Source organism: Halichoerus grypus, chromosome 10 (genome assembly GCF_964656455.1).
Source record: "Halichoerus grypus chromosome 10, mHalGry1.hap1.1, whole genome shotgun sequence".
Taxonomy (NCBI): Eukaryota; Metazoa; Chordata; class Mammalia; order Carnivora; family Phocidae; genus Halichoerus; species Halichoerus grypus.
Genome location: NC_135721.1, coordinates 36,323,622 through 36,335,914, shown reverse-complemented (window position 1 = coordinate 36,335,914; position 12,293 = coordinate 36,323,622). Strand labels below are relative to the sequence as shown.

The window sequence follows — 12,293 nt, the reverse complement described above, 5'->3', positions numbered from 1 at the left end:
CATTCCTTTTGGCAGTCTGGTGAAGCCCATGGGCCCCTTCTCAGAATAATGTTTTTAAGTGAATAAAATGAAATATGTTGGATTACAAAGGAAATTTATTGAAATACAGTTACCAAAAAAACAAATGTGGAAAGAGTAATATGTTCTTCATTAATGCACTAAATAATAAGTCCAGCAGTAGGTCTAATTATTGTAACTTTGACATAGTGATGAACATAAAAGATATTTTGAGATTTGCAACATCTGTCATGTGATATATGAAAGTACCTGTGATTCTACTAGTGACAGGTGCAGGTACTGTTGATACTGCTCTTTGTTCCCTGTGTTCAAAACAGGAAAATGCTAAATGCCAACTTAGAGGTTGATGTGAATAATGTGTGATTTTTATTCCCATTCAAGTTCATTGAATTCTGTCCATAGACCCCTGTGAGGAATCTCTTCTGGACAGCAGGGTAGAACTTCTGTTGTAGGTTGAATGGATGGAGTATATTTCTGGTGGGTTGCTCCCAAATGCCAGAATGTGGAAGACTTCACGCCGGGGTCTTAGTACCCACAGAAGAAGATTTGGCTTTTATCAAACATTTTACTCAATTTCTTTATTCTCTTTTTTTGCCTGGGGTAAACTTCTGTTTGAATGTATTCTGGTGAGGAATGGGGCAGAGAGAATTTGTTACAATAGCTTTGTCTGTTTTTATGTAGAATTTTCATTCATCCTCATTTGTAGCCCCATTTCTCACACTCCAGCCAAAGCCCAACCTCCCAATTATAACTTTTTGTTTTTCAAAAACTTGTCAAGAATTTGTTAAGCTTGGGCGCCTGGGTGGCTCAGTTGGCTAAGCAACTGCCTGCGGCTCAGATCATGATCCTGGAGTCCTGGGATCAAGTCCTGCATCGGGCTCCCTGCTCAGCCGGGAGTCTGCTTCTCCCTCTGACCCTCCCCCCTCTCATATGCTCTCTCTCTCTCTCTCTCTCTCTCTCATTCTCTCTCTCAAATAAATAAATAAATAAAATCTTTAAAAAAAAAAAGAATTTGTTAAGCTTTTCTCAATTACTAATGAATGTACTTTATGTCCCCCCATCCCCACTAATCTTATGGAGCTATTTTTACATTTCTGTACTTTTATTTCTGCGGAGTCTCAGGAGGCTGTACTAGTTCAATAAATCCTCCTGAATTAGAAATATTTTGCTTAAAAAAAACTTTATTTAGGCTCCTTCATTAAAGGGAAAAATGTTAATAGTATATTTGTATACTTTCTAAATTATGTAGAGAACAGCAAACATCAAAATAATGAGTTTATAGCTAGCTGCATGAAGAAAAGTATTAAAGCAATCATTTGTATTTTGTGTATTCATTGCCCTCTGAAAAGAATCATATCAATTAGTAATACGTATCTCTAATGTATAATAAAACAACATAGTTGATGATTGTCCTGGTTTTGTTCGTGTTGCCATGTCATGTCATCACTTCATTGAATACAAATCAGACATGTTATCACCTGTTAAAGGGGGTCTGCTTTGGTACATATTTTGTGTGTAAGGGGCACTTAATCACTCATTTGGATCATTGTAATATTTTGATTTAGATATACTGAATAGAATTTCATCTCTGTGTATTTGACTAAACCAAACTTCATGGGAGCTGTTGTATAACTGAGTGACTCTCCCTGTGCCCACTAAATAAAATTAAAGGCCAAAACCATGGTAAACATAATAATCATCACAGGAATTGGCCAACTTTTTCGTAAAGGACCAGGTAGTGCGTCTTGTCGACTTTGTGAGCCATATTGACTCTGTCACAACTAAACAGGTGTAGATAACACGGAAGTGAATGAATGGGTGTGACTGTGTTCCGGCAAAACTTCAACAAAAACAGGAGGCCAGGCTGACATCTGCCGACCCCTGACCAGATGTTATGTTTACAAGTTTGTTCTATGGTATTAGTTTTAAAAGGTGCTCTTCCTTGAAAACTTGGAGACAGGGAACTTGGTGGCCTGATACTGTTGGATTGGTTGATAGTCTTGTCTGGTATAATGAAGATGAGGTAGGTGTACACTGGGGCCATTGTCAGGTTAGGAAACTTTCTCCACTTGATTATTCATGCAGGGAGCAAATTCATTTTATAGGCCTATGATCAATCCTCTGGTGGTACAACTCCTAGCTTTGAAGTTAACATCAAAAGTAAGCCGTTAAATTGGGCCACCTAGTATATTTTATAATAGCGATATTTCTCGTTTGTTTTGAGTTTGCTGCCTTCATCAGTTATGTGAAAGTAGGTAAGAGACCAGACTCCAAAGCATGCTCTGGAGCAGGATCGTTGGCCAGTTTAATGGTAGACGTGTTATCTCTTCCTGACATCAAAATAGGAGCCTTTGGCACGTGGACATTTTTTTATAAGCCTTTTAATTAAAATGTATCAGACATACTAACTGTAATTACACAACCTGATACACTTGTGTCACCATGTGTAGGCATGTATACCAATACTTGGAAATTCTTGTCCACAGAGTACTTTAAGTTGTCTGCTGTGATCATCTCAGGCTGACTCGGGGTCAGCTGCCATTCCTGGCTTCCTGTTTCAGTAGGTGCCTGTGTTTGCTTCTGCTGCCTTGGGGGAGCTGCAACAACAGAGTTAGAAAACTTCTGAAAGTAAAGTTTACTTGATTACAGAGAACTGGGCAGTTCTTTGTTCCTTGTCATCAGTGTGCGCCACTGACGTTATGATTTACAGGAAAAAGAATAGGCTTTGCTAGCTGTGATGTAGCTTACTATAGGGGATTTTCACTTGGGCCATTACAGTTTACTTACTCCTTTATGAAATGATGAGTTATTGAATTAAACCACTTAAAAGCATGGTTGATGCAAAGGGAGAAATAAAATATGAATTATAATACTGTAGTTCAGTCAATATATATCAAATAATTAGGATTTGGGGGTTTACTCTTTTAATTCAGTAAAGACATCTAGTGTACAAATTCAGAATCTTCCATCAAATTTTTTTCAAGGATGGATATGTTGTGTTGGTTTTTGTTTTGTTTTGTTTTTATTTCTGGAAAATTTTAAAAATGTAAGAGTGGAAAGAACCCCCATATACCCATCACCCAACCTCAATGAAGATCAGTTCATAGGCCAGTCTTTATTTCTTCTTTATAACCAGATTGTTTTGAATCATGCCAGCTTTTTAAAACTGAAAATTTAATTTTTACTTAGTTTAGGCACTTTGGGAACTCTACAACATCACCGAAGAATTTGCAATATAGAAAATCAAGAAGTAAGGACTATGACGTATATAGTGATAATGATATCTGCAGTCAGGAATCAGAAGATAATTTTGCTAAAGAGCTTCAGCAGTATATACAAGCTAAAGAAATGGCAAATGCTGCTCAATCCTTACCATTTCCTGAAGAATCAGTGAAGAAAGAGGGAGTGAAGGATACCCAAAAAGGTAAGGGTGAAACTATTTTGTCATTTAAAGTTTATCTAGATAATCAGTCACAGTTGTCCATATATGGACTGAGGTTTGGGGAGGGGGGAGATTTTCTCCTGCATTTTATCTCATGGTAACATCATGCTTTCCATGGATCTTTACATCAGATGTGAGCTTGCATGGCCTGAGACACCCACTCCGGCCCCCTGCCGCCCCAACCCAGCCATTCCATGTACAAATGGATAGTTTACAAGAGGGTTATCAAGGGCCATGACTGCTTTGAAAGGGAGAATGCTAAATTCTGCATATCTGAAGGACAAGATGTGCCTGTTTGTATTGCTGTCAGTTTAGAGAGGAATTGACTTAATGTCTGATACAGTGGTGTGTCAGACTATATATTCTTTTAGATTACTAAAATAAAATATATTCTTTTAGATTACTTAAATGAAACTTAGTCGTAGATATGAGGACAGATGACAACTGTATATGAAGTTTATTCTCTTGTTTTACTGCTTTTTTTTTTTTTAATACTCTTATTTTATTTTCTTATGTAATCTGTACACTCAGTGTGGGGCTCAAACTCACAACCCCAGGATCAAGAGTTGTATGCTCTACTGACTGAGCCAGCCGGGCTCCCCTATATAAAGTGTTTTCAATGGAAATTCTGACAGTAGTATGTGAGGTCAGTTTAAACATCTGAAGCTTTTGCTCCTGTAGTGCTATGGCAATTCCTAATTAGCTCCATTATACTCTGAACCTTTCAAAAGGATCTGACTTGGGGCAAGCAGGAGTCGGACGCTTAACTGACTGAGCCACCCAGCGCCCCTGTAGAGTGTACTTTAGAGTAAACTGCTGTTGTGCCTTCATGTTCTCATAAATTAAACTTTTAACACTTAGTGTGTAAGATTTAAACACACAAAATTAACTTTCTTGTTTTTAGCTGTTAAACAAAAAAATAAAAACCTTAAAGCTGTTCAGAAAAATGGTAAACAGAAGAAAATGAAGCGAAAATGGGCTGGCGCCGGACAGAAAGGATCGAACGCCTCACTGCGGAACAGGGGCTCGCAGGAACAGGTACGAGAGTGTAGGCATGCAGGAGGACACCTACGTGCTGCCGAGTTTTTATCTTACCCCTCAGTGGCGAGCCACAAAACGAGGGTTCTCTGATGGTGAAAAATCTCCTCACCATCAGTGGGCTCTCCACGTTCTTCCTTGTCACTGTCGCCGCTGCCTTCCCCCTCGCCCGTGAGCTGCCAGCACCTGTGTTAAGCCTTAGTGTTGTACCTGTCTACCTGACTACATGCACACAAGTCCCTTGATTTTGGAGTGTTGTACTGTCAATGGCTGGGAAAACAGGGGAAGCAGGGAGAAGATAAAGTGGCCAAGAGAACTCTGAAGAAGTCACAGAGTCTTACAGAGTTTGTACTGTTGCGGTCCCTGTGGAAATTAAAACTGAATATTTCTGAGCAATGACCTTACAAAACACCCCCACCCACCTGGTATCTTGATTTTGCTCTGTAGAAGTTCTTCTTCCTTAGTCTGTGGATGTATTCAGGATAGGACAGTAAGGACTGTGCTTTTCTGAGGGCTTCTAAACTAACTTTTTTTGTTAGACTTGGTCCAGAAGACGAGAGTTAGGGGTGGTAAAACGTTAGAAAGATCAGATATTATAGATTAAAGCATATTTATATAAAATCTTGCTGTGCTTCCATATTTTACAAGTGAGGACTCTGAAACCCTGGGGGTTCAGGTAACTGCTCAGAGTCACACAGGGCCAGGCCACAACTGGAACTTTATTTCCTGACCCCGTCAGTATTCCCTGTGATTCATTTGGTTTACATTGACTCAAATGATTATTCAGCTGACTGCCCTTTAAATGAGGAACGGATTGTAAACATGTATGTTAGAATTTAATAACATAGTCAAATAAAACCAAAGATTTACACTGACACATCTTTATTAGACACATAATTTTGATGGTGTTTAAGTGGAAATTTGACATTATTACAAAGTAGATCACATAAATGTAGTCAGGTCCCTTCTTTGCACATACTGAATTCCTAAAACTATTCAGAAATTTGGTATGCAAAAGCTATAAATTGTACACAAGTTAACACACTAAAAATGGTTTGTGTTTCTAAAAAGCCATTAAAATGTATTAGGAAATTCCCTTTTTGTTTTTATATAAAAGTCACCTTTTGTTTTTATATCTGTTGCCATCTTTGAGGTTATATTTATAGTTGTGTTTGTTAACTTGAGCTGGTTATTATTCCCTGCTCTCACTCAGTGAGCATCTCATTGAAATTAAAGCACACGCTGCTTTTGGTTCACCTTATGGTTTCCAGTTTTGACTCCATTGTTCTCAAGAGCCTTATTCCTAGACTTTGGTTTTTATCACAAGTAGTAGCACTTTCATTTTTTGAATTTTTTTATCCAATTTTTAAAAAGGGCAAAGTACAAGAAAATATTCAAATTGCACACACACTAATATTCGATGCTGGAATGCTGTTATAATTGGCAGAATATTTATTTTTGAACTGATGTGCAAAAGTTCAGATCTTACAAATGAAGGACAATTTAGAAGAGTCACTTTTTAATGTTTTTTTTTTTTTTTTTTTTTTTTTTTAAGATTTTATTTATTCATTTGAGACACAGAGATACAGAGAGAGAGAGAGAGAAAGCATGAGCAGGGAGAGAGGCAGAGGGAGAGGGAGAAACAGGCTCCTCGCTGAGCCAGGAGCCCGATGTGGGGCTCGATCCCAGGACCCTGGGATCATGACCTGAGCTGAAGGCAGACGCTTAACCATCTGAGCCACCCAGGCGCCCCAAGTCACTTTTTAATGTTTTAAAGGTGGTTAAAATAATTTTGTGCAATGGAATAAAATATTTAAATTTCTATTTCTCGCCTTTAGTTCTTTGTTTTTGTTTTCAAAGGGTGATAAACCTAAAGAGAAGCAGCAGCATGTGAGAATGAGTCAGGGATTCATCAACCAACATACAGTGGAACGCAAGGGGAAACAAATTTGTAAATATTTTCTTGAAAGGAAATGTATTAAGGTAATAAAAAACTACGTAAGCAAAAATATACTAAAATGTAAAGTATAGCAAAAATGTACTAAAGCCAACTCCTGTTTCCATTGGATAGTCTAAAAGCATACCTGTACATTTTTTAACTGTTTCCTTCTGGAAAAGGTTTGACTAGAAAACTTTATTGAAATATTCTTTTATGTTTAAGAAAGATACTTCTTAAAAAATGCTTTGTGTTAAAAATGTTTAGGACTTAACAAGATTTTAAGCAGATATGTGTGGTGTGGTTATAAGATAACTTTAAGAATTAGATTATAGTAAAAAAAAAAAGTTTATACTTTAGTGTTTCTAAGACTTTCTGGAATCATTTGCATATCTTAAGTTTAGTAAGAATTGAATGACTTAACTTTGAGAAATAATGGCTTTTCCTTGTTCCTTTTGGCCCAGGGAGACCAGTGTAAATTTGATCATGATGCAGAGATAGAGAAGAAAAAGGAAATGTGTAAATTTTATGTACAAGGATATTGTACCAGAGGTGAAAACTGTCTGTATTTGCATAATATCCTTTATCACAACGTATAATAACTTTACTTTTTCTAAATATTTACTTGAACATTTTAAATATGTATAATTTTGAATGAAACCCGTGTTTTAGCTATGGTTATTGTTATGTTATCCACGCCCAACTCCGTATCAAAGTGGTTAAATTGTATAGATTTTTTTTTTTTTTTTTTTAAAGATTTTATTTATTTATTTGACAGAGACACAGCAAGAGAGGGAACACAGGCAGGGGGAGTGGGAGAGGGAGAAGCAGGCTTCCCGCCAAGCAGGGAGCCCGATGCAGGGCTCGATCCCAGGACCCTGGGATCATGACCTGAGCTGAAGGCAGACGCTTAACGACTGAGCCACCCAGGCGCCCCTGTATAGATTTTTTTTTTCCCCATGAAAGAAAAGATGGATTCTTTAATAATTCACTCAAATGAAGATCCTTCACCTGGGTAGTATAGCAGCCGGTTCACGAGAGGGACCTATTCAGCCCCCAGAAAGACTGTCAGAATTTCTGCTGTGACAATAACTAATTGTATCTATAGTCATATAAGCTACTTTGTTGTTTTTGTTTTTTTAATGATTTTTTTTAATTTTAATTTTTTTATTTTTAAAAGATTTTATTTATTTGAGAGAGAGAGAGATAGTGAGAGCAGGAACACAAGCAGGGGGAGTGGGAGAGGGAGAAGCAGGCTTCCTGCCGAGCAGGGAGCTGGATGCAGGGCTGGATCCCAGGACCCTGGGATCATGACCTGAGGCGAAGGCAGATGCTTAACGACTGAGCCACCCAGGCGCCCCTAAATGATTTTATTTTTAAGTAATCTCTACACCCAGTGTGGGACTCAAACTTACAATTCCGAGATCAAAAATTGCATGCTCTACTGATTGAGCCTGCTAGGTGCCTTCATATAAGCTACTTTGTTAAAAAAAAAAAAAAAAGCAGGAATTGCGTAATTTGAGAGTACTTATTTTCTGTATATTCTGTACTGAATAGAGGTTAATTGTCCCTTAATTTGGAAAATAACCCTAACTCTTCAGTGCATATGGTACAGACATGTTGTAAAAACATGGAACATAAACATTTTAGGGTAATAGCACCTTTGGGCACCATAAAAGTTGTTTTCCTTCAGTGATTCAAAAGAAGGAATCTGAAATTCTAACTTGAGAGTTTTTTCCTAGAAAATAATATTGAAGTTATTTAAATTGATCCTATTTTAAACGGCCTTATATCTGAAGGATTCAGATTTGTAAGACCTATCATTGTTATTGACTTTAATTCCCCCACCCCAAAAGAATGCTTTAAAAATAATCACATTTCTTAATGTATTTAAAATACACATCCTTTTCTTGTATCAGTGAAATATGCCTGTAGTTTATTATAAAAATGGATATGAAGGGAAAGTATCCTATGATAGCCATTAAACTTGATTTATATAATTATTCTAAAATTAGATGTTTCATGTAATTCAATTAATAATCTATTGTCTCATATTTTAAATAGAGAATTTAGTGTTTCTGCTATTAGGAAAGGCCTTTATATAGGGAAAATAAAGTCAGTAAATTAATAACAAATTATTGGATTAAAGTTGTTCTCTTCCTTAACATTTGGATTACATGAATATCCTTGCAAGTTTTACCATACAGGAACAAAATGTTATCAGGGTGAATATTGCAAGTTTTCACATTCTCCACTGACTCCTGAAACACAAGAATTGTTGGCCAAAGTAAGTACAATTTTAATTTTTGTTTTTCTTTTTTAAAGAATATATTTGAACTAAGGGTAAGAATTTTGAAAACACACTGTTTTTTAAGGTTACAATATGGGATATATTAGGACTGACAGTCTTAGAATTTAATTCCATTTAGAAAATTATTATTCATTTGTATATATTTTTTGTAGCTTAAAGGAAAATTTATACTTATTGCTGGTGAGAACATTCCAGTTTATACTTATACAAGCAATAGGTATAAACATTTTTTTTTAAAAGATTTTATTTATTTATTTGAGAGGAGAGAGGGAAAGTGAGAGAGAGCATGAAGCAGGGGGTGTGGGGGGGGGGAGAGCAGGGAGGGGCAGAGGGAGAGGGACAAACAGACTCCTTGCTGAACAAGGAGCCCGATGCAGGGCTCGATCCCAGGACCCTGAGATCATGACCTGAGCCGAAGGCAGACGCTTAACCGACTGAGCCACCCAGATGTCCCAAGCAATAGGTATAAATTGGAATGTTCTTCAAACCTTCAGTGTGTTAGCAACCTTAGTAGCCAAGCTAACCAAAGGAAAACAGTAAATAGGAGAACTAGTACTCCTGTTACACTCTTAGAAGGAAAGCTAAGAATCTTTGGATGGCAAATATTTTTAGAGTTACATCAAAACATACTCAAAACTTTTCTTCACGGGGTGCTTGGGTGGCTCAGTCAGTTAGGCATCTGCCTTTGGCTTGTCATGATCCCAGAGTCCTGGAATCGAGCCCCGCATCAAGCCCCTGCTCAGCGGGGAGCCTGCTTCTCCCTCTCCCTCTGCTCACTTCCCCTCATGCTCGCTCGCTCGCTCTCAAATAAATAAAATCTTAAAAAAAAGTTTTCTTCAAATATTCTTTCAATGAGGAAAGATAATTGAAAAATAATAATCATTTATATTCTTTCATTCCCTATATGTTAGTTGGAATTAGTGTCTTCAAATTTTTTTTAACTTTTTTTTTTTTTAAAGATTTTATTTATTTGACAGAGAGAGACACAGCGAGAGAGGGAACACAAGCAGGGGGAGTGGGAGAGGGAGAAGCAGGCCCCCCGCAGAGCAGGGAGCCTGATGCGGGGCTCGATCCCAGGACCCTGAGATCATGACCTGAGCCGAAGGCAGACGCTCAACGACTGAGCCACCCAGGCGCCCCAGTGTCTTCAAAATTAAATTGAAATATAAGTGAAAATAAAAGATTTTCCTGGAACCAAGCCATATCATCTTGTGGCAGAAAGTTCTGTTGAGCGTATGCAAATATTAGAAAATCAAAGGTGCTTATTTCTGGATATTTTTAGGTTATAAAATTGAAGGCTTACCCTGGAATTAAAGTCATACCAATTATTTTGTTATTAGTATGAAATATATATGGAAAAAAGATAGATGTAAAAGTCATCTTTCAGGCCTTAGAGTAAATATTAGATGATTACTAGGATAAATAGTATTGAACTCACTAGACAAGAGCATTATGATGTACCTGAATTAGACATTGATGCATAAAAATGATTGTGTGATTTTTTTTTTTTCATATTAGGTTTTGGATACTGAAAAGAAGTCATCATGAAAATAAAAGGCATAAAAAAGGTAAAATTAGCACTTAGCACATTTCTTTTTTTTTCTCTGAAACATCTCTAGAAATTGGCTTGGAAATATAGGACTTTTCCATTTTCTAAAATAGAAATCTTTTTCTTTATCTTCCCCCGCTAAAAAATTAAAAAATATTTGATACATATACATAGATATATATGTCCGTCTCCTTGGACCTGCTTCCCTCTCTTGGTTTGTCACTATCTTTTGTATTTTTATTCTCTTTTGTTTCTTTGTAGATTTACCAAATGTGTAAGATGCACTAAATAGTGTATTTAGTTTTGCTTGTGTTTGGATTTTATTTAAACAGTTTGGATTTAATTTAAACAATAAATATTCTGTGTACTTATTGGTGACTTGCTATTTTCACTCAACATTATACTTCTTTTGGGGGAGGGGGAGAGAGAGAGTGTGAGCAAGCGAGCAGGGGAGAGAGGCAGAGGGAGAGGGAGAGAATCCAAGCAGGGTCCATGCCCAGTGTGGAGCCCGATGCAGGGCTTGATCTCGTGACCCTGAGATCATGACCTGAGGTGAAATCAAGAGTAAGACATTGAGCCGACTGAGCCACCCAGGTGCCCCTCAACATTAGGCTTCTAAGATTCATACATGTAGATGCACATAGCTCTTATTCATTAATTTATACTTCTATATAGCATTTCATTCTATAAATATGTCAAAATTTATTTAGTCATTCTACTACTGATGAACATTTAGGTTATTTTCAATTTTTTGAATATAAAGTATTATAAATAATTATGTATGTCTTTTGATGTAAATGTGTGTGAGTTATTCTGGATATAAACCAAGGAGTAGAATTGTATCATCTTAAAATTTAAGATAATACCAATCTTTTCTAAAGTAGTTAGAATAGTTTATACTCCCACCAACTGTGTAAAAGAGCTCTTGTTGCTCTATGCTTGCCGATACTTTGTATTGTCAAGACTTTCAGTTTATTGGGCATAAAAGTGATGTCACGTAGCTTTTTTTCATGAAATTCAGCATCTTTTCTTACGCTTACTAGCTTTGAGTTTCATTTTTGGTGAAATCCCTGTTAGTGTTTTTTGCCTATGTTTCTTTGGGCTGATTATTCTTTATAAATTGATTTTATATATCCCTGATATAATCCTTTATGAGGTATGTGTGGCAGGTCTTCTCCCATTTTGTGGGCTGTCTTCCGTTTTTCTGAAGTGCCTCAATGAGCAGAATTACTTCTTTTGGCAATCTTCTTAAGTTCTGGAGTTTTGCTTTTTACATTTATTTTTTACTCCTTTGGAAAATATATCAGTTAACACCATAATGGTGTTAACAACCAAAAGCCTCTCACTAGCATATAAAAATAAACATTTCTTTTTCCATGCATCTGCAGATTGGCTGGCAGTAGTCCGGGCCTGTCTAGGCTGGCTTTGGCTGGGTTGGCTCTGCTTCATGAAGCAGGTTGACTAGGATGGTTCTGCTCCACGTTGGTCGCAGTCTTCTCCTGGGACCAGTGGGCTAGCTGGGATGTGTTCCTCTCATGGCATTGACAGAAGCTCAAGGCTGTTTGCATCACATTTGCTCACAACCCATTGGCCTAAGTAAGTTACACAGCCAAGCCCGAAGTCAAGAAGTACGGAAGTACACTCTACTTAGACTTTCCACATGGGAGGAGCTGCTGAATTACATGAAAAAGAGGGTGGTTGTGGCTATAGGGAGAAAAGAATTAAGACTAATTGGCTTCTTTTTGAATTGTATGTGGTAGGGACCTAATTTTTCCTCTTTCCTTATACAGAGAAGCAGCCTCCCTGCACCATTCAACTGAAAAGACTGCCCTTTCCCCACTGGTCTGTAATGCCTGCCCCCTCTACTATATATGTTTCCTTCAAACAAAGATTGATTTCTGGGGTATCTTTTCTGCTTCATTTCTCTCTTTCTCTAATACTCTGTCTCAATTACTGGAACTTTACTGGATTTTATATAGTTTGATAGTTTAATGCTGTT

The 12,293-nt window shown here is 37.2% G+C and overlaps 1 protein-coding gene across 8 annotated transcripts in view; it reads left to right on the top strand.

Annotated features, from left to right (window-relative positions):
• The window catches only part of ZC3H8 (zinc finger CCCH-type containing 8), a 39,601-nt gene that overhangs the window by 10,052 nt on the left and 17,256 nt on the right, over positions 1-12,293 (top strand). For 5 of the 8 annotated variants that reach the window (XM_078056296.1, XM_078056294.1, XM_078056301.1 and 2 more), the window contains exons 3-8: positions 3,208-3,442; positions 4,365-4,498; positions 6,359-6,481; positions 6,899-7,012; positions 8,614-8,721; positions 10,264-10,313. In XM_078056296.1, the coding sequence (XP_077912422.1) occupies positions 3,208-3,442; positions 4,365-4,498; positions 6,359-6,481; positions 6,899-7,012; positions 8,614-8,721; positions 10,264-10,293 (744 nt within the window). In that variant the 3' untranslated portion in view covers positions 10,294-10,313. Of the gene's footprint in view, positions 1-3,207; positions 3,443-4,364; positions 4,499-6,358; positions 6,482-6,898; positions 7,013-8,613; positions 8,722-10,263; positions 10,314-10,468; positions 10,666-11,682; positions 12,199-12,293 lie in introns of those variants that run through there. The other 3 variants (XM_078056295.1, XM_078056298.1, XM_078056299.1) reach the window with 3 other exon arrangements.